The following is a 19,366-nucleotide window of genomic DNA, read 5'->3' as shown; positions in this document are numbered from 1 at the left end:
ATGGGGGAATCGGTGCTGGTGTGATGAACTCAGAATCTAGATTCTAAATGCCCTCCTTGACATTCCCAAAGTCCTACAAATGGGTGGGCAACCCCGTTTCACTTTGCAAAGCTGGTTTTACAATGATTGCTGACCTCACGGATGCCAGTTGGGAGACAACCTTGACAATCTGGTACCAGAATCAGCTGGCCCTTTGGGGCATCTCATTAAAAACTTGTTTCAAAACATGCACGATTCACTCTCTGCCTTCCTGGCTTTATCGTAGCTCATCTTTTCCCCACAGTTACTTTTCTCTAGCTACGCCCTCACTTTTATCCTCCCCACTCCAAAGCTGAGAAAGTTCATCAAGTGTTCGCCCGAGTGCAGATTCAGACAAGACAGTAGAGCCCTCTTATATTCAAGAGAGCTTGTACTTTTCCCTATGAACATATTATACCTATATAAAATTCAGTTTCTTCAACCAGGGATTCACACTGATTGTAAATGAAGGCTGAATTCTCCAAATGCCCCTGGGCAGAAAGCTGCCTCTTTCCCATTTAAAGCAAATGTCCTGAAGCTGGCCGTCACTGTCTCATGAGTGATCGTGGACTAGAGTCCATTTTGCCTGCTGTAGTTGAAGTCGGCTTCATCGAGCTGGGATTCTGTAATGTTTGAGAGTTTCGTGTGTGTCCTCCCAATCTCTTCAAGGGCACAGGCCAGGGAGTCAAGATCACCATCGTGCTGATGACGAGCTTCCCACAGGTTCAAAATGACAGCAGATGGACTACTTTGTGTAGCAAAATAAGATAAATTCCTAGACGGAGATATTTAAACAAAGAATAACAAAAATGAAAACAGAAATAAAGGAACAAATAAAAATCATTTTAAGGGAATTAAAAATGAATTGCAATGGATATTCTTACAGTAGGAATAGGAGGTTAATGGGAGCTAGTTACAGGTCTCCAAATGACCTTGGGATTGCTCGGATTCGATATCTCTCCACCTCCTCAAACTCAATGTTGCAGAAATGGTTATCTTTCCTGTGCCTCCAAATTGGCCTCCTTTGTAACTATAACAAGTATCCCAGTAATTACAAATGTCCTTCTAATCTCTCACACTAGGACATTTATTTTTGACTTTTCCCTTTATGTTGTTGCTTTCTTTTTGACATACCCAGTCTTCCTTTGCCCTTTGAGCCATTAATGCAGGCTTAGGTAAAATACTTTGCTTCTTGCTTTCATTCAATCTATTCTCTCCACTTCCTCTCTTTACTGTTTCTCAAGATCTTACTCTCCTGTAATGCCTGCTTCAATTCTCCTCTACTCTTTGCTCAAAATGCTTTATTTCTTCTCTGAATTCTTTCTATTGTTGTGCTTAAATTTTCATATGAATAAACTGCTTACATGTTTCATGTGAGTTTTGCCCACCAGCATGATTAAAGACACTTGAAGGGAAAGGATCATAGCTAATAATCTGATTCTGCGATAGTCCTTATCTAATACTATGACAGGTGTTTATTCAGTATCCATTGTCTTGAGTAATTGATCGCTATGAGCCTTTTTCAGATGATACGGGATCTTCAGTGAAAACAAATGGTAACCTTTTGGACAACGACTTTGCTATGATGAAGATTAAGACAACACAAAAGATTAAAGGTCACAGTTTTCATAGGCACTTTTACAGCAGGGATAGAAATGTCACCTTTGGTAAAATTTTGATAAGTTGAAAAGATTTTTGAGAGTCAACCAAGAATTGCCTATTTTGAGGCTGGCACCATTTTTCTTCACCACATTCAGCATATAGTCACAAAGCAGACCCATGTAACTAAGAGCACTTGGGAGAGAAGACAAGCTTTTAAGGGCACATTACCATTTACAAGCAACACACACACATACAGTAATCTTGACTGAATAAAGTGCTATTTTATTCAAAGGTCTCAAGGGACTGCTTAAAGCTAGTTGGTTGCCAAATAGCAGAACTCTCAGGGTACTATATATACTTTCTACTACATCCGAATCTGTAACTGAGAGCGGGAGAAGGCCAGCTTAAAAATGTTCTCTCTGGTTTACCTTTCTCCTTATCCCCCTTTCCCCCCCACCGCTGCCCCTCCCCCTCACTTGGAATCAAATATAGTTATTATTTCTACACTAATGGAAATGGCAAATCAAACCTTGCTTGGGCAATTGAAGGGATCCTAGTTCTTTTTATTTAAGAACTTTGTTTTGAATACTGTCACTTCTTCTTGGTCCTGGGACAATGTTTGTAGAGAAAACTGCTATTCCTCTAGGTCTGTTCAGTCTATTGATACCCCCCGCCCAACATTCAGGCGGAACACAAACTGAGGAAGTAGCTGAGAAAGAGGCAAACTGAGAGACTAGGTGACAGTGAACTCTGGATGGGCTGTGTGATAATCTCTTTCCATGTCCTTTTTGAGAATAAAGACCATAAACACACATTTGTGTCTGGAATGGGTAAATATTTATGCTATCTAATGTTGTTTCAAAAAGAAAAAAAAAAAAAAAACAGGGCGCCTGGGTGGCTCAGTCAGTTAAGCGACTGCCTTCGGCTCAGGTCATGATCCTGGAGTCCCGGGATCAAGTCCCGCATCGGGCTCCCTGCTCAGCGGGGGGTCTGCTTCTCCCTCGGACCTTCCCCCCTCTCATGTGCTCTCTCTCTCTCTCTCATTCTGTCTCAAATAAATAAATAAAATCTTTTTTTAAAAAATTTGGTGGGGCGCCTGGGGGGCTCAGTTGGTTAAGCGACTGCCTTCGGCTCAGGTCATGATCCTGGAGTCCCAGGATCGAGTCCCGCATCGGGCTCCCTGCTCAGCAGGGAGTCTGCCTCTCTCTCTGACCCTCCCCCCTCTCATGTGCTCTCTCTCTCAAATAAATAAATAAAATCTTTAAAAAAAAAAGAAAAAAAAACAGCAAGCAAAACAAAAGCACAGATTTCTCATCATTCTATTGAGGGTTTATATTTTGTATTTTCCCTTGAACAACAGTGGACTAGTGTCCTGTGGGAATAACTAGATTCCTTGTGATCTTATTAACCCCCAAATTAAGCTTTATTCTATACCAGGGGTTGACGAATATTTCTGTGAAGACCAGCTAGTAAATATTTTTGCCTTTAGGGGCCATATGTGGTCTCTAAAGCAGCTACCCAACTTGGCTATGGCAGTGTGAAAGCAGCCATAGACAATACATGTGAACGAGCATGGCTATAAAACTTAATTGAGACACATTGAAATTTGAAGGTCATACAGTTGTCATGTCACACAATATTTCTCTTCTTTTGATTATTTATTTAGTTATTTATTTACTTATTTATTTTCCTGACCATTTAAAAAACCTAAAACTATTCTAGCTCCTGGGCTATAGAAAAGCAGGTGGTGGGCCAGATTTGGCCTTTAGGCCATAGTGCTGATCCCTGTCCTATGCTGTCTTACAACTCAAGCTCTATTTCCAGAGGTGGTAACTATTTGCGAGAAGATTAGACTGAACTTTATGTTTTGTGCTGCCTTTGAAAATAAGTAGCCAGAGGGTTAAAGTTGTTGAATGCACAAGTTACACATCCTGCCTCAAGCACTTTGAGAGCTTCATCCTCAGTAAGTGTTCGGGGATCTCTGACATTTCAAGACATGACAGGAAGACCCAGGCATAAAAATGCAATAATAAAACTCTGGGAGAGGCATACAGAATATGTTTTGGAGGCCGGGATGAATCTTTGTCCCAACAGGATATCAGAAGTTTCATGAATACGTGGTGGGGTTGGGAGTGGGGGTGGGAAGGTGTTCTAAGTGTAGAGGAAGAAGAGCAGGGCTGTCGAAGGGTTCCTGCCAGCCATTTGGTTCTCAGCACTCCTGCAAACGTCCTGATTTGTAGAATAAGCACCCAGGCCTAAAGCTAAGTGATCAAAAGAGGCAGAAATGTAACTCTCACTTGGCGCAGGTCTCTGAACAGATTGTAACAAGTGAAATGTGCTCCCCAAAGCATGGCTCCGATTTATCCTCTATACGAGCACATTCATCATAACATACACAAATCTCAAATTCCACTTAATTTTAGTAGATACATGCAGGAACATAATCAGTCTTATTAAAAATGATTCAGTTAGCTTTGTGATAAACAGACCTCCTATTAAATTATCTTTACCTGTCTACCCCAGAACAATTAGTATATAAAAGACCCTAAAATCCTAATGCAATAGGCTATTCCTCCAAGATAGTTGGATTATTTTAACCGTTTGCATGTGTGCAAATGCACTGATTTTTGTTTTGTTTTGAAAATTGGTCTACCATGCATCTGTTTGGTGGTTTCCATACTGCCCTTTTGAAATTATTCTGATCCCAGTCTATGTGACTCATTTCTCTTCATAATGGTGGTGCCAAATTTGGACACTAGCAGGTAAATGCACACACAATTCAGGGAATATTGTTAATACTAGAGAATAGAATTCATAGCAATAGTTGGTATTAAGCAATTTTCTGAGTGTCTTTGATTTTTTGGTTTTTTTTTAATGAAACCAGAACATTTAGCAAAACTAGTAGTCTTGAAATTTAGGTGGATGCCTCAAAGTAAAACTTAATTTTTTTCTTTCTCTTTGAAACATGTTTAAAGAACTGAATGTTTATAATGCTGGTGTTAGATGCTTCATATTGTTATTTTTTTAAGCTCTTAACTTTGGGTGACCTTTTGTCATAGCCTTTTAGGATTCTGATAGACTGACGTTATTTTGAAAAAATAAGATTTCATTTTTTGTAGTGTCATAAAGATGCTGCATATTATGCAGGTAAGATAACTCTTAAATTTTAGGAATTTACTTTAGACTCCTTCTAGGTCTTCAGGTCAATTTATTTGTCCTAAGCTTTTTAGACTCGATGACTTTATCTTTTCCTTTGGAACTTCCACTAAAAGAGTAAACCATTAAAAACACACACACACGCGCTAAGACAGCTGGACAAATTTACCCATGTAAGTTTATTGAGTAGTAATGGTTTATTAAATTTAATTTTGTCTTGTTGAGCCTACATGCCTTCATTCACCTGAGTTCTGGGGACAGCTGAGGTGGGGGGGATGGTTGTTTTATTACCAGGATTAATTTCCTCTGAGACTTTCCTATCCCCATCCCTTATCCTCAATTAAAATCCCATGATTGAGGTGGAAGCCAGGACAAGACTTGGAAGCATGAATCTTTACCTTCGCGATTTCACTAGCTAGACACAGGCCAACCTATAATGGTGTATATGGTCCAAAACCAAATTTTTATGCAGAATCACAGTTTTCAAAATACATCTTCAAATTAATGACCATGTTAAATGAATAATGGAAATTAGGTTAAAATTTGAGGATTTCTGGGAATAATGACTGTGCCTGTTTCCATTTTTGGATGCAAAGAGGAGGGAAGAATTAAGGGCCCATGATAAAATTCTGCCCTCCAAGGTGTTTATAGGCTAGTTTTAGGAAAAGGAAAAGTGACTGGGTGTCCCTTTGGTGTGAGTTTAGAGAGACCACCTTTTCTTAAGTACTTGAAAGCCTATTCAAATGTAAATGTCTTCAGGAATAGTAACATCTAAACCTTCAATCAGTTAAAAGGGAGATAAGAGTAATGCGGGCAGGCACAGGTCTGAGGCTCAATGTCAGCCCTGGGGAAAAACACTGAAGCTCTCTGGAAGGCATTCTGCGCTCACAATGGAGTTGGCCTGGCTCAGTGTTCTTAGGTCCCACTGTGTGTGCCCTATAAGGGACTCCCTTTGATTCTGAATTCCAGATAACAAACTCTCAAGTTTCTCAGAATTCTGCTACCATGGGGGCTGATCCACTTTATTTGCAAGCTGTAAACTCTTCTGGTCACTAACTGGGAAAATGGATTTCCTACTGAAATATAGTTGGGGACCACATTAGAGCTGCAGCTTAATGTCATTAGCACAGAAGACCCCCTCATACTAGGGGCATGCTGTAAATTAGTTCAGAATTGAGGATTTCACCCAACACCCTCAGGTGTTGGGGTGTACTAATAATCCCTGTAACATGAAGGCAGCAAGTCTGTTTATATTCTACAAACTTGCCATTTACATTTCAGTCAACTGAATTGTTTTAGCCTTTGAAAAAGCATATTTTAAAAATATCTTCTTTCCGAGTAGGCTTGTAGTATAAAAAGTGAAAACTAAGTTAAGCTGCCCATAACAAATCGGGAGCCATCATTTATAGGAACAGTGCATAATCCTACTGTTAGTGCCAGAGGGAATGGAAACAGAGTCCTAATGAAAAAATATTAATATCCCTGCTATCATCCTCATTGTCTCATTTAATGAGAGCCTTGTATGTGACCAGAACCAGCCCTCCATATGGTTCTTTCAATGCGGACAGAAGAGAAAAGCCATTCATATTGAACAGCAGTAAATGGACACAACACAACCATTTGTCCCACCCGTCAGGCTTCCATCCCCAAACTTGAACCTCCCCGGGTACTCAACAAACAGCAAAGCAGCTTTCAGGATAAAGCCAAGTCAGTGCTGCATTTTCCAAAGAAGAAGTAAAAGATGGATGCCATAATTCAACCTCTGCCTATTGTCTCCCGTGCCTTCCAGTGCAAGGCAGCTGTCAGGGGGCACCCACAAGGACGGGGTACAGGCAACAGAAAACACAGAGTTCCACTCTGTCTTGCTGTCAGACAGGTGCAGGTGCATTCATTGTTTTAGGTCAATTAATGTGGCCATGAAATTCCTCTCAGTTTTTCCTTTTGTCTCTTCTATTATCTGGCTCTTGAAGGGGAATAGCAAGGATGTTTTTTTTTTCCTTGTCAAACATTTAAGGACCTGGAGCTTTCGGGGCCACCCGTGAGTTGCCAAAGGAGAATAAGGTCAGTTATAAACCCTGTTTTCAATTCTCTAGTTTCATTCCTGACAGGATGAAAGTGTCTATGACAATTTGTCATATTTGGAAGTAAATGGCCATGAAAACTACCAAGTCGAATTTCTAGTTTTCTTTTAACTGGGAAATATCAAGGAAAAATAGGTCTCATTTAAACTAATTTTCCCACTCCATAACCTTGAGACCTTTTACGCATCCTGAGGGTGAAGGAGAATGACCACCGTCTGTTCCGAGAGGAAAGACCCCTGTGCTAATGTTGAGTAAGGGAATCGTGAAATAGACTTCTCCCTTTGCAAAATACTCACTATGTGTTTCAATAAAACCTCGCAAATCACTGAAAAGAAACAGTTAATCCCTTAAAGAATCCTCTAATGAATTAGGTTAAAATCCTTCTTATAATTTAATTTTCTCAGATGATGAACACCTCATATTTAGGCAAACGGACGCTGCCAGTTTTTTCAGTGCTGTCTGAGACCGCTCTTTTGAAGGGGATTATTTAGGCTATAAAAGGGGCCTGGGCGTGTCCATCTTTTCTTTTTTTTTTTTTTTTTAAAGATTTTATTTATTTATTTGAGACAGAGAGAATGAGAGACAGAGAGCATGAGAGGGAGGAGGGTCAGAGGGAGAAGCAGACTCCCTGCCGAGCAGGGAGCCCGATGCGGGACTCAATCCCAGGACTCCAGGATCATGACCTGAGCCGAAGGCAGTCGCTTAACCAACTGAGCCACCCAGGTGCCCGTGTCCATCTTTTCTGAAAACCCTATTAGCATAAAGGAGGAGAACCTGTTATTCCTTTAAGGATCAGCACAAACTCGCCCCTTGCCTAGAAGGAATGCAGTGCCCCGTCACTGGCGCCTGGGGCTGTGGAAGCATGGCTTTGGTTCTCTTGGAGGAACATTAAGAAACTTCTTTTCCATATTGCCTTTAGGATGGACACCTGCCACTTATAAACCGTATACAGCTTTTTCATGGCTACACTTGTCCCAGGGCTATCTGCTTCCACTTCGTATTAGTGGGCAGTTTCATGAGTCACTGACCTCGGTGGAATGAAGCTTTGCTGTGCTGGGTCCCTCTGGCTTCACTGTTAAGGGCTCTTCACGTTTCACCCCCTGCATAAGCCTCCTGGGCCAGAACCAGAAAGTCTGATTTGGGCTTCCCCCTATTTTGCCTCCAAGGACCCATGTAATGCTATCTGTCTCCCTATGTATTAAATTTCCCTGGAAGAGTCCTAAAGGGGGCTTTTTGGGATATGACGCCCTTACATCCATTTTTATTACTGAAAGGTTAGGATGTGTTTTCTAGTCTCCAGCCGGCAGAAGAAAGAAAGTGGAGTTTGATGTCATCACGGTAAACCCCAAACCACAGGAATGAAAACAGAGTCTCCGTGGTCACTGCGAGACTCCCCTCCGCCTCCCACAGTGGCCTGCCTGGGAAGCAGGCCTCCTGTATGGCTTTTGTTCTCCTCTTCCTCCCTCACCCCAAAAAGGCAGCTGGCACATGGGCTACTCTACTTCTGGTGAATTCTCAACAGTTATTCCAAGATAGACGAGGAAGCTGCCTTGTGACCTTCCTCTGTCCTCTGGTCATTTCACTGTTCCTGTGTATCCAATTAAGAGGGTGGACAGAATGAATGAAAGCATATGACCTCAGTAGGAGAAGATTCTGTTTCTCATTAGAGGTCCTGGTGGAAAAACTGGTTATCAGCCACGAGGTTTGAGAAATTTCATTTGCTCACAATTGCTACACCATCACCCATGAACATTAACAGCCAAAATAAACTATTTTAACCCCTGACATTAGAAATATGTTTTAGCTGACCCTTAAACAATGTGGGGAGTTAGCCCTCCCCCCACCACACGGCCAAAAATCCAGTTGGTTCCCCCAAAACTTAACTACCACTAGTCTACTGTCAACCAGAAGCCTTACTGAGATCATAAACAGACAGTTGACACATACTTTGTATGTCATGTGTATCATATACTGTATTCTTAAAGTAGGCGAGAGAAAAGAAATGTCATTAAGAAAATCATAAGGAAGAGAAGATACATTTATAGCACTGGTCTGTATTTACTGAAAAAAAAATCCACATATAAGCGGACCCATGCAGTTCCAAAGTTCAACTGTGTTGTTCAAGGTTCAACTGTGTACTATTATGAAAAACTGTTAATAGGATGTAATTATGTGCTTCTTTCCACCTTGGCATCCTCTTTTCCATTTCGGCTGCTTCCCCTCCGCTCAGACTCCCATGTCTCATGCACTTTCTCCAGCAGCTGTTCCCATAGCAACATGGTCAAGCTGGCTATGTTTTCACAAGGGTTTCTGGAATATGAAAATCATGAGGCCTTAAAGAAGAATGAGCTAATGGTAGAATTTCGGGGACTGTGTAAGAGCTGGGAGAGAAGACCAGAATCTTCCCTCATGTCAGCCATGTAAACTGTTTTCCTTGGAGACTAATTTTGAAAATCCTTTGATGGTTATTCCTATCAATTCTATTTATGAGGAAGAAAGTTTTTGAGGTAAAGCATAGTTAGTGTCCAATGAAAGAGTTCGTGTCATTCATTCAAGGAAAAATTACTGGATTTCCCCTAAGGAGAGAGAACCATCTTGGTGGGTTTAACAATAACTAAAGATACATAGTGTCATCACAATACAAAGCACTAGGGAAGTTTAAAGATGGGAGAATACTTTTGGCTGAAGCAGTTCTTTTCCGACATTAATCTTTTCGGTCCTCAGCCATGTTCCTCACCATCTACTTTTACGCGATCAATTCTTTATTTCTCAGCACTCCCCACCTACCAATCACATGGGGCCAGGAGCACTGAAGTAGAGGGTTATTGCAGCTGAATTTAGAAAACAAATGTGCAATCTCAGCTTTCAAATGCAGCAAGTATGGACTCTGAGTAATAGTCAAAGTTTGCTCACAGAATCTATAATTGCAACTGTTCTCGATGACATTCTTTGCGAGGCTGTGTAGCTTCCTTAGCGTGATCCATATGCCAGGCAAGTTGCAAGGCCACCTGTGTTGCCGCCTCATAACACACACCACTGACATTTCTCACATTCTCATCGATTGCTAAGCCTTTCACTTTATATTCTGAGTCTCCCCCCGCCCCCCCATTCAGATCTAAGTAGAAACTTGTTTGGCAAAAAGGCAGATTATCATCAGTGACATTTGCATTTCCCCAAAAGGAGGGTATGAGAGCATTTTCACTGGCAATAAAATAAAAGTAAACGTTTCCCTCCACTCCCTTTGAAAATTTTTCCTTCATGATTTGCTAGCTTTGGGATACTTCTGGAAATTGAAAGGAGGGGGAGAAGCAGGTGAAAAGTGCTGTCACAAGATCAAGGAAGGTGAATTTTCTAACAAAGCCTGTGTGCTTTGTCATCCTCTTTCTCTTGTGATCCCAGAGTGGATGGGATCTCAAGCAATGGGATGACTCTCTCGCCCAATGTCTGCATATTCACAATGTCAGATTTTTGTGTTTTAACACACATTAATGATCAGTTCTATGCTAAATTATCTGTAACCCTAAGCGAGCCCAGCCAGTGATTTGGGATTACGCAATAGGAAGTTGTGACAAATTACATCTGAAAATCCCATTTCTCTTTGTTTTGTAGGGCTTCTTCCCATGTAGGAGAAGACAGATTTTTGGTACAGTAATGAAAACATAAAAGGAACTTCACCGTTCCTGCAAAATGAGAATGAGCTAACATGGTGCAAGGTGGTTTTCAGTAGTCTTTACTCTGCTTCTGTGCATATGTTGGTGGCCCTTCTGCTGGAACCAGCCAGTCTGCAGAAAAGGGTCTATCCCCCTCTTTTCCCCGCAAAGCTTGGATGCTGAGCTGACTGAGAAGCCTCATCTCCCGGTGTTCCTCTGACTGAAGCAACAAGATCCTATAGAAATCTTACTAAATGAGGGCAGATTTATTTAAATGAGGGGTCAGCAAACTATGTTCTATAGGGCAAATGCTGGTTGTTGCTCGTTCTTATAAAGAAAGTTTGTTACACAAATAGGCGTAGCTGTGTTCCATGTATTTTCTCTGGCTGTTTCTCACTGAAGAAGCAGGGCTGAATGGCACCGAGCAATTACAACAGATCCTATATGGCCTAAACTATTTGCTATCTGGTTCTTTAACAGAAAGAAGTTTGCTGATTCTCAATTTAAACCATTCTCACTTGGTAGATAACTTTTGGAGGGCTAAGCTAGAGAATGAAGAGGGAGGCAGGACATGCCATTCACTGAAGTTGAATATGTTTACCAAAGAAGATTTAAAAATAGTAGATTACATGTATTCATGCCATCCTAATTTGCTATTAGTGAAAATTGCAAAGAGCGACACTGATTGAAAATCAACATTTTCAGGGGGCACCTGGGTGGCTTAGTTGGTTAAGCATCTGTCTTTGGCTCGAGTCATGATCCCAGGGTCCTGGAATCAAGCCCCGAGTTGGGCTCTCTGGTCATGGGGGAGCCTGCTTCTCCCTCTCCCACTCCCCCTGCTTGTGTTCCCTCGCTCGTTGTGTCTCTCTCTGTCAAATAAATAAAATCTTTAAAAAAAAATGAAAATCAACATTTTCTGGGCACTGTGTTAGAAACTTTCCATAAAGTAGGTCGTTTGTGTTTCTTATGTCAAGGAAATTTAGGTTTTCCTGGAGAAGGAGTCTTAGGGACAGCCTGAAGCAAATAGGCACCCAAGTGTTCAAATCGGAGGACCCTGGACACTTGGAGGGGTGGTCTGCTCCTGTGTAGCCATTTCCTGTTCATGACAGCCCAGACACAAAAGGTTGTTGACTCTAGTCTCCCAGTCTGAAATGCATTTTCCCTACTGTGCAAGGGCCCCAACTGCTGACTTTGGGGGCACTCATTGTCGTTCTCATAAGTAGACTGTAAGCAGAGAATGAAATGGAACGAGGCAAGAGGAACGTGATAGCTTCTGTGGATCCACAGATATTTTGGGGCAATTATTTTCATGTGAATGGTGAATTACAAATCATAAACTCTTATGGTCAGAATGGATTAGGGAGTTAATGCAGTTCAAATTCTATGAATTGCAATTGTAGAAAAAGAGGGCTGGCGAGTGGTGTCTTCAGGTAGATTGGTATGGGTTGGAGAACCAGGGATACCTTACAGGGGGCCCAATCCACCCCCCACCCTTTTTTCTTTGTCAACCAAATTCTGTTCTCTGGGTTGGTTTTTCATTCTTGTCCCTGTGTTGATCAGAAAGTGAGCTTGACATTGTCAGGGTGCTCATGGTTATAAATGAGACATCTCCTCCCTTTGTCAAACTTGCTGGGAAATATTCAACCTAATTTTTTTTTCCTGTACATATACATTTTTGTATTCTTTCATTTTCAATATATGACTCTCAAGAATGTATCTGTTCTTTCTGGGTTTGCCTGTCTCTGCAAATTCCCTTTTCTTTGGCAGCCATGCCTTCTTCCTTGATTTGCCTCTCTGAGCCTGACTGCTTTCTAGTTGGGTCCTTCGTTCTTGGATTCTGGATCCCTTTTGAAACAGGGAGCGGCACTCTATCATTTCCTGGCAGACACCTACCTCCCTTTCAGAGAAGAAAGAGTCAGGTAGGATGTCTGTGGAAATAAAGAACACAAAATGGAAATGACAGAGCAAGCCAAACAGTAAGAAAATAAGGCTTTGCCTCAAAAGAAAAAAAAAAAAAAACAGTACCAGAGGAAAAGGTAAGTAAAGTGGTTCTGGCAAAACTTGTTCTTCTTTCTATTCATTCTGGGGCATGGGGGGAGGTGGGGGTGGGGGAGGGGAGGTGTTGCTTGCCAATGCCCTCTCCCTGCTGGTTATCCTTCGAGCCCAGCCGAAGCTGCCTGCCCACCAGTGCTGCCCGGGATGCCATCACTCTTGCTTCTCATCGAAAGTAATCAATCCCGTTATGAATCTCTCTATTCTACTCTCAACTTAACTACAAAGCTAGCATTAGTAATGGGAGCTTGGTGAAGCAGCAGACTCGTTCACGTGTCTAGGTTACCTGCTTGTTTCGTGTCCCCTGCCTTCATATCTGGGAATTCTCATCCTCAAACTTTTAGTACTGAAGCACCCACTTTTGCAGGCTGAGCATGTCCCCATGAAGGGTTAAATCACGCTTAAGGTGGCCAGATGGTAGGGAGGAGCGGTGAGACGCTTACTTCTTTGTTTCTGTTATCACTGGCTCAAGACCGTGCTGGGATCTCCCAAAACTACCAAGATGACCTAGCCTCTACCCCCATTTGGGTGGCCCAAGTTAGCCAACCTAAAGATGGGACCAGGACCAAAGTAAGACTTTTCTATAATGTCCCCGAAGGCAGAGTGGGTGGAAGGAAATGTCACACATAGTGTCCTGTTCTTGATCTTTGCCCACATATGTAGCCAGGCCTCACATGAAATATGGCCGGAGGGATTGATAAAGATATCAGGGCCTGGAAACCATGTGGATACACCCAACCCCCTTCGTTTTTCCCAAAACTCTCAGGAGCGTCCTCTTTCCAGTTGACATTGCTTTGGTCATATACAAGCCCACCAGGAGTCCATGAGGAGGTCTAGAGCCTGGGGTGTGGTGGAAGGCTTCTGCCTGCTGCCCACCCTGCTTCTGATTTAGAGCTGTCCAGTGAGGACTGGTGATTTCAGTGCATCCCAGCAATCAGATAATCATTTCCAATGTGAAAACATACAGACATCGGTCCGATTAAAGTGGCTGCTGATAAGTTTATGTGAACCAACCCAGTTACCTGTTGATGCTGTTTTTCTGTGCTAACATCTGCCAGTCCTTGCCTTTGGCATTGGGGGTATCGAAGGTGGCACAAATCCGCTGTCTGATGGAGTAAGGTATTTTGAAGGCTTTGGGGCCAGTCTGTGCAGGGAAAGTGCTGTCCTCTTGTGCAAAGAATGTGATGGTTTCTCTTTCACTCTACAAATAAAGAAAGCATAGTCAGATCTCAACAGAAGCATTACCGATCAACACTTTATTTTTTTTTTAAGAAAATCTATTAACGCACATGCACAACATGCTTGCCTTTTGTGATGGACTCTGTAAAATACATTGACACGTTCCCCTATGTTCTAACATAGTAAATAACTTCTCTGGCAGCCTCGTGAATCACGTACTGGAGATTTACGACAGTGTCTTCCACTCGAGGGTGTGGGGGGGTCACAATCATCAGCTTCCTACATCCAGGGAGATGTCAGGTGACAGCAGAATTAAACCTTTCTTTCTTTTTTTTGGGGGGGGTGGTTCTCGGGGATAGATTTAGAATCAGTAGGAAGAAGACCCCAGATGACAGATTTCAGTTCAGTGTAAGGAATGAACCTGTGATAGTCAGAGCTGACCAAAGACAAATGGGCTAATCCAAGTTGCTGGCTGGGCAGGCACCTGTCAGGAAAGCTACAGAGAGGAACTGATTGTATATTGATCATCTTTAAGTTTGTGTTGCCCCGCCCTGATTGTGAAGTGCGTGATTCCGTAGTAAATATTTTGGTCTTGTTTCAGAATGACATTGCTTTGGTCATATACAAGCCCACCAGGAGTCCATGAGGAGGTCTAGAGCCTGGGGTGTGGTAGAAGGCTTCTGCCTGCTGCCCACCCTGCTTCTGATTTAGAGCTGTCCAGTGAGGACTGGTGATTTCAGTGCATCCCAGCAATCAGATAATCATTTCCAATGTGAAAACATACAGACATCGGTCCGATTAAAGTGGCTGCTGATAAGTTTATGTGAACCAACAGAATTTTAAAGCCGAAAAGTATCTGATTGAATCACTCCTGTGACTATGATAGGTTACAAGACACAAGGGTTTCTTCATTAAGGTCTCTAATCAGTTGACTATGAATTGATTGAGATTTTCCAGAGTGGGCCTGACCTAATCAGGTGACGTTTAGAAGAAAGAAGAGGCAGCTCTTATCTGGAGGCATCACTCCTGCTGGCCTGGTAGAATGCAAACAGCAGGGCTGTGAACTGTCTATAGAGCTGGACAGGGAGCTAGGACCTGAGGGCATCCCCTAGAAGCTGAGCATGACCCCGGTCCAAGAGCCAGCAAGAAAATGGGGACCTGCAAGGAATTAGATTTGGTCAACAATCCAAATAAGCTTGGAAAAAGGACTCTAAGCTCTAGGTGAAAACGTGTTCCCAGCCACCATCTTGATCTCAGCCTTGTGAGATCCTGATCAGAAAACCCAATTATGCCACGCCTGGACTTTTGACCTACAAAAAATGTGAGACAGTAAATGGGTATTGTTTTGTCCTATTAAGTTTATGGTAATTGGTTATATAGCAAAAAAGCAAATATAATGATAATAATATAAAGAGAACTTAAAACATCAAATCTGAGATGGGGTTGAGGGAATAGTTAGGACTATTTAAACCCCAAGAACTATCCTTCATGTTAGGAATGTGTCCTCTTGTGTTTTCCTTTAAGCCAACATGTGCCATTTATGAACTCTTCTGGGATCCTGCCTCGAAGCTTTTTCCAACCTTAACAGCTTTTCCTACTGCGGGCACCACAGCTGTGAGAGCCCTTCTTGGCAAGTGGCCAGGCTCACATGGCTATAAACCTCCGTGAGGGGCACCTGGGTGGCTCAGTTGGTTAAGCGACTGCCTTCGGCTCAGGTCATGATCCTGGAGTCCTGGGATCGAGTCCCGCATCGGGCTCCCTGCTCAGCGGGGGGTCTGCTTCTCCCTCTGACCCTCCCCACTCTCATGCTCTCTCTGTCTCATTCTCTCTCTCAAATAAATAAATAAAATCTTTAAAAAAAAAAAAAACCTCAGTGAGTCTTCTGTCTTCAAGAATCTGTTAATTGAGGAAGCTGGTTCATGCAGAGATCTTATTAATGATAATATGTTTTGTTGTTCCATAACTATTTGACACAGTTACATTTTGGGGGCTGTATCTTGGAAACCCAGTGCCTTAACGCATTATTTCCAAAAGGGTGTCTCAGAAGATGTTCCAAGAAAGAGCCGATCCCTGGTCAAATACATTTGAGAAACATTGCATATTATATCTTCTGCTTGGAAATTCAAAGTACATATTATCATATTAAATAGATTCTACTTACTGGTTTTAGTTCTATTCCCTGGAATATTATAGAACAACACTCATCAAAATTCTTCCCATATTTCGTGTTAGCATGGGGCAATAGAAAAGCATGGTTTTTGGAGGCAGAGGGACCTTGCTTTGGGGTATGGTTTTATACTTCCTAGCTCAGTGACCTTGGATGCTCCAGGACACCTGTCCAATTTCCTAATCAGTCTTTTGGCATTTTTTTTTTTTTATAGACACCACAAAGGTTATGAAATGTGGTGAAAATCCCCAGGTAGTTTGTAACATGGCTGAAACTAGAAGTCTGATTTCCTAATACCTATACCAAGATTCATTTCTCTATGCCACCCTGCTTCAAGACAAGCAGGTGGTTAAGAAAAATGCTGAGCATTATGAGATTTATGCTTCAGGAATTAAGAGCAGGAAGGGCTTCCTGGAGGAGGCATTTCGGTTGGCCTTGAAGGATGAGTAGCTATTGATTGAATAGAAATTGAGTGGGTAACTAGTGATTTTTGGCAAAATGAACAATTCTTATTCTGATATGTTGGCTGGTTATAAAATGAACCAACTCAGGCTTCTTGCTGTATGAAATAGGTTACGAGCAACAACATTTTTAATCATGGTTTGTGAAATTTCTCCTAGCCTTTAAAAAATGTAAATTGAAAACCGTTTCCTTCAATTTCCTGACTTAAGGCAGGAGGATGTGCTTTAAAAAGATGGTAGAAACTGTAGAGAGGAAAAAAAGGAATTCTACGGAATTCTAAGGAAGATAACATGGGCGCTGTCATTGTAAATCAGTACCAAAGGGTGTTCACATGTGAAAAGGTGGCTTGCCAGTGAAACTGAAAACACTGAAAGTATCCATGACAAAGGACTGCAGAGACAGGGCTGGCTTGTGCAATCTCTTACAGCATCTTTGAGTGGACCAAGCTCACCAAGCTCTGTCTTTACTGTTGGCAGAAGAGAGACCACCCCGATCCACAGTTTTCAGGACAGAAGTGGTAGGATTTCAAAGTGAATAAAATATTGTAGGAGACTGACTCTTAAGTATTTTTTCTATTTTCGACACTTTAGTAAGTGGGCCCCCATTTCCCTCATAAAGTTTCCCACTTTAAATATTTGCCATGCATAAGGATGACACTTTAACATTTATGGTGCATTCTAAAAGACAGCTGGGCCAAGTAATAAGAATCCTGTAGATACATCACATTTTCTGATTGTTTAAAATTAAATATGCAGAGGAACAGCAGATTTTCATGCTCTGCCCATCTGAGATAAGAGGCTGCTACTTGGCTAGCTGGGGAGCTGTAAATCAATGAGGAATTCCAAGTATTCTGTCCATTTCGCAACAGACAAATCATCCCCTAACCTTCCACCACTTTTGGAAGAAAGATAAGAGAATTGCTTGAAGGGAAACTTGTAACATGCAAGTTTCCCATTTAAGTTCTTTCTACCAAAAAAAAAAAAAAAGGATTCTCCAATAATATTACGTTAACAAGGGATGATACAATAAATTACTTAGGGATTCTTCCCTTCTCTTCAATATTAGTAAAATTATTTTGCTTCACTCCACAATTTTTAGAGTGGTGATAACATTGCTTTTACAGAATATCAATTGGTGCTAATTGTTAGGTAATTCAGTGAGGTTACATTTAAAGAGAACCACCTGCTTCTACAGAGGGACACAATAATGGTCACTCTAAAGGACAGAAAAAAATGTTATCTTGATCACTGAAATAATTTTTAAGTGTGAGAATGACATGAATGATTGTATTTATTTGGAAAGCCATTTAGATGAGAGGCACAAAGGAATGTGATGGATTGGAGGCTGAACATAAAGAACCAAAGGCCTTTCAATGAGGATAATCACTGTCTTGATTCAGATATTTAAAATATATATACAATGATATACATATGTATCTCTTTTACCTCGAATGGTTCCATTGTTAAATTCGTGAAATACACACTAAGAGGATTCATTAAAGTAAGGTAGGAAGTTGGAGCTCTGAGCTTAAGGATACAGGGATTTTTTTTTTTTTTTTTTTTTTGGAGTGGGGAGAGGGACAGATACTTAAAAAATTCAGACATCTATTGAAAACTTCAAAAGATTTATTTCCTTATTGTTATTTTTATTATCTTTAATCAATGAAATCCTATTACTAATTAAAACCACCTAATGCAGGGTCTTACAGCCTAGAGGCCATAAAGTATGATGCACTTGCTGATCTATTATTCCCAACTCACTGACTAATACAAGTTCATGTCTAGAATGTATCTTGTCTCTTCCCCAGGTAATCCCAGTTTCTCAGCATTTTATGTATCTTCACTTTTTCTGGAACTATCACAAAAATCCAAGTCATTTTCAGGGGAAGAGGATGCTTTGTATTCACTAGATCTATCAGCAGATGTATGCTTCTGCCAGGAATGAGACAGTCCTGGAGTTGGAAAGAATGTGAGTGACCTTAAGACCTCCCTTTCCAGGCAGACTGACATGTGGGAAATCTATTCTATTCTTGAAGACCTATAGAATGAACACTTATACCAGGCCATCCCATCCTTCTGCAGTCTTGAGGAAAGACCTTCCCAATTTTCACCTGCTTTCATACTCAAAGACCAAATTTTTGATGCTGCAATGTTTGTCACTGGTGCCAAAGCCCCCCAGAAAGAAGGCTTACATTATGTACAAGGCCCACAGTCTGTATTGCTAAATTAGACTTCCCTGACGGGGATCCGCAAGTAGTCTAGTATGGAAATCCAGACTTTGACCTCGATGTCAGGTACCTCAGTTGGGAACTCTGGCTCCCCATTATTGGTTTTATCATCTTGGACAAGAAGGTTGACCTCTTTGAGAACGTTACATCATGTCAAATTGTGACAGTATAGTATTTGATCCGCAGAGCTGAATGGTTACCTGTGAGAGCGTATGAAATGGTACCAAAATATAGTGGCTTTCAAAAGTTATTAATTTTCTGCTGACAAAATAACAGATTTGCCTAAGAAATACAGTTTATTAACAAAGAGATGGCGAAGCACTGGGCCAAACGCCAGCAGTAACACTTGAAGCAATTAATAAAATGATCCTTCCAGGACCGAAAGGGTTAATAGAGCTTCTAAAATGCAGTCGTCTGCAAACCGGATAGTGGTAACCCAACAGTGAATAAATATTATTTGGATGCTGGCCTCTTACTATCTAGAGACAACGTGGTATCTTCTTTTTCAAGGCATTTCAAAGTGATTGTAAGCTTGCGAAGCATGAGACAAGGAAGTGGAGAGTAAAGGGTAAGATTGTGTTTATTAGCTCATTTTCCAAAATTTGTTTTCGCTTCCAAAATTTGTTTAAGCAAGGAGCACAGGTACCAGGCTGTATCAACTCTATCACAGTCCTTTAACATGGATTTCCTGTAATAGCAGAAGTTGGTCCTCTCTATCGGAATGCCTTGAAAAATAAAAACTCTTTTAAGCCTGGAATTGTTGCATTGATCT

The 19,366-nt window shown here is 41.5% G+C and overlaps 1 protein-coding gene across 1 annotated transcript in view; it reads right to left on the bottom strand.

Moving 5' to 3' along the window:
- Positions 1–588: 588 nt before the first annotated feature.
- The window catches only part of UNC5D (unc-5 netrin receptor D), a 526,408-nt gene continuing 507,630 nt past the window's right edge, over positions 589–19,366 (bottom strand). Inside the window, exons 16-17 of the mRNA XM_021681506.1 lie at positions 13,582–13,760; positions 589–793 (exon numbers count right to left, since the gene is read on the bottom strand). Of these exons, the coding sequence (XP_021537181.1) occupies positions 589–793; positions 13,582–13,760 (384 nt within the window). The remainder of the gene's footprint in view (positions 794–13,581; positions 13,761–19,366) is intronic.

The sequence above is a fragment of the Neomonachus schauinslandi genome, chromosome 2 (genome assembly GCF_002201575.2).
Source record: "Neomonachus schauinslandi chromosome 2, ASM220157v2, whole genome shotgun sequence".
NCBI lineage: Eukaryota > Metazoa > Chordata > Mammalia > Carnivora > Phocidae > Neomonachus > Neomonachus schauinslandi.
The sequence above is the reverse complement of the archived record's forward strand: the minus strand, read 5'-3'. Positions and strand labels throughout refer to the sequence as shown.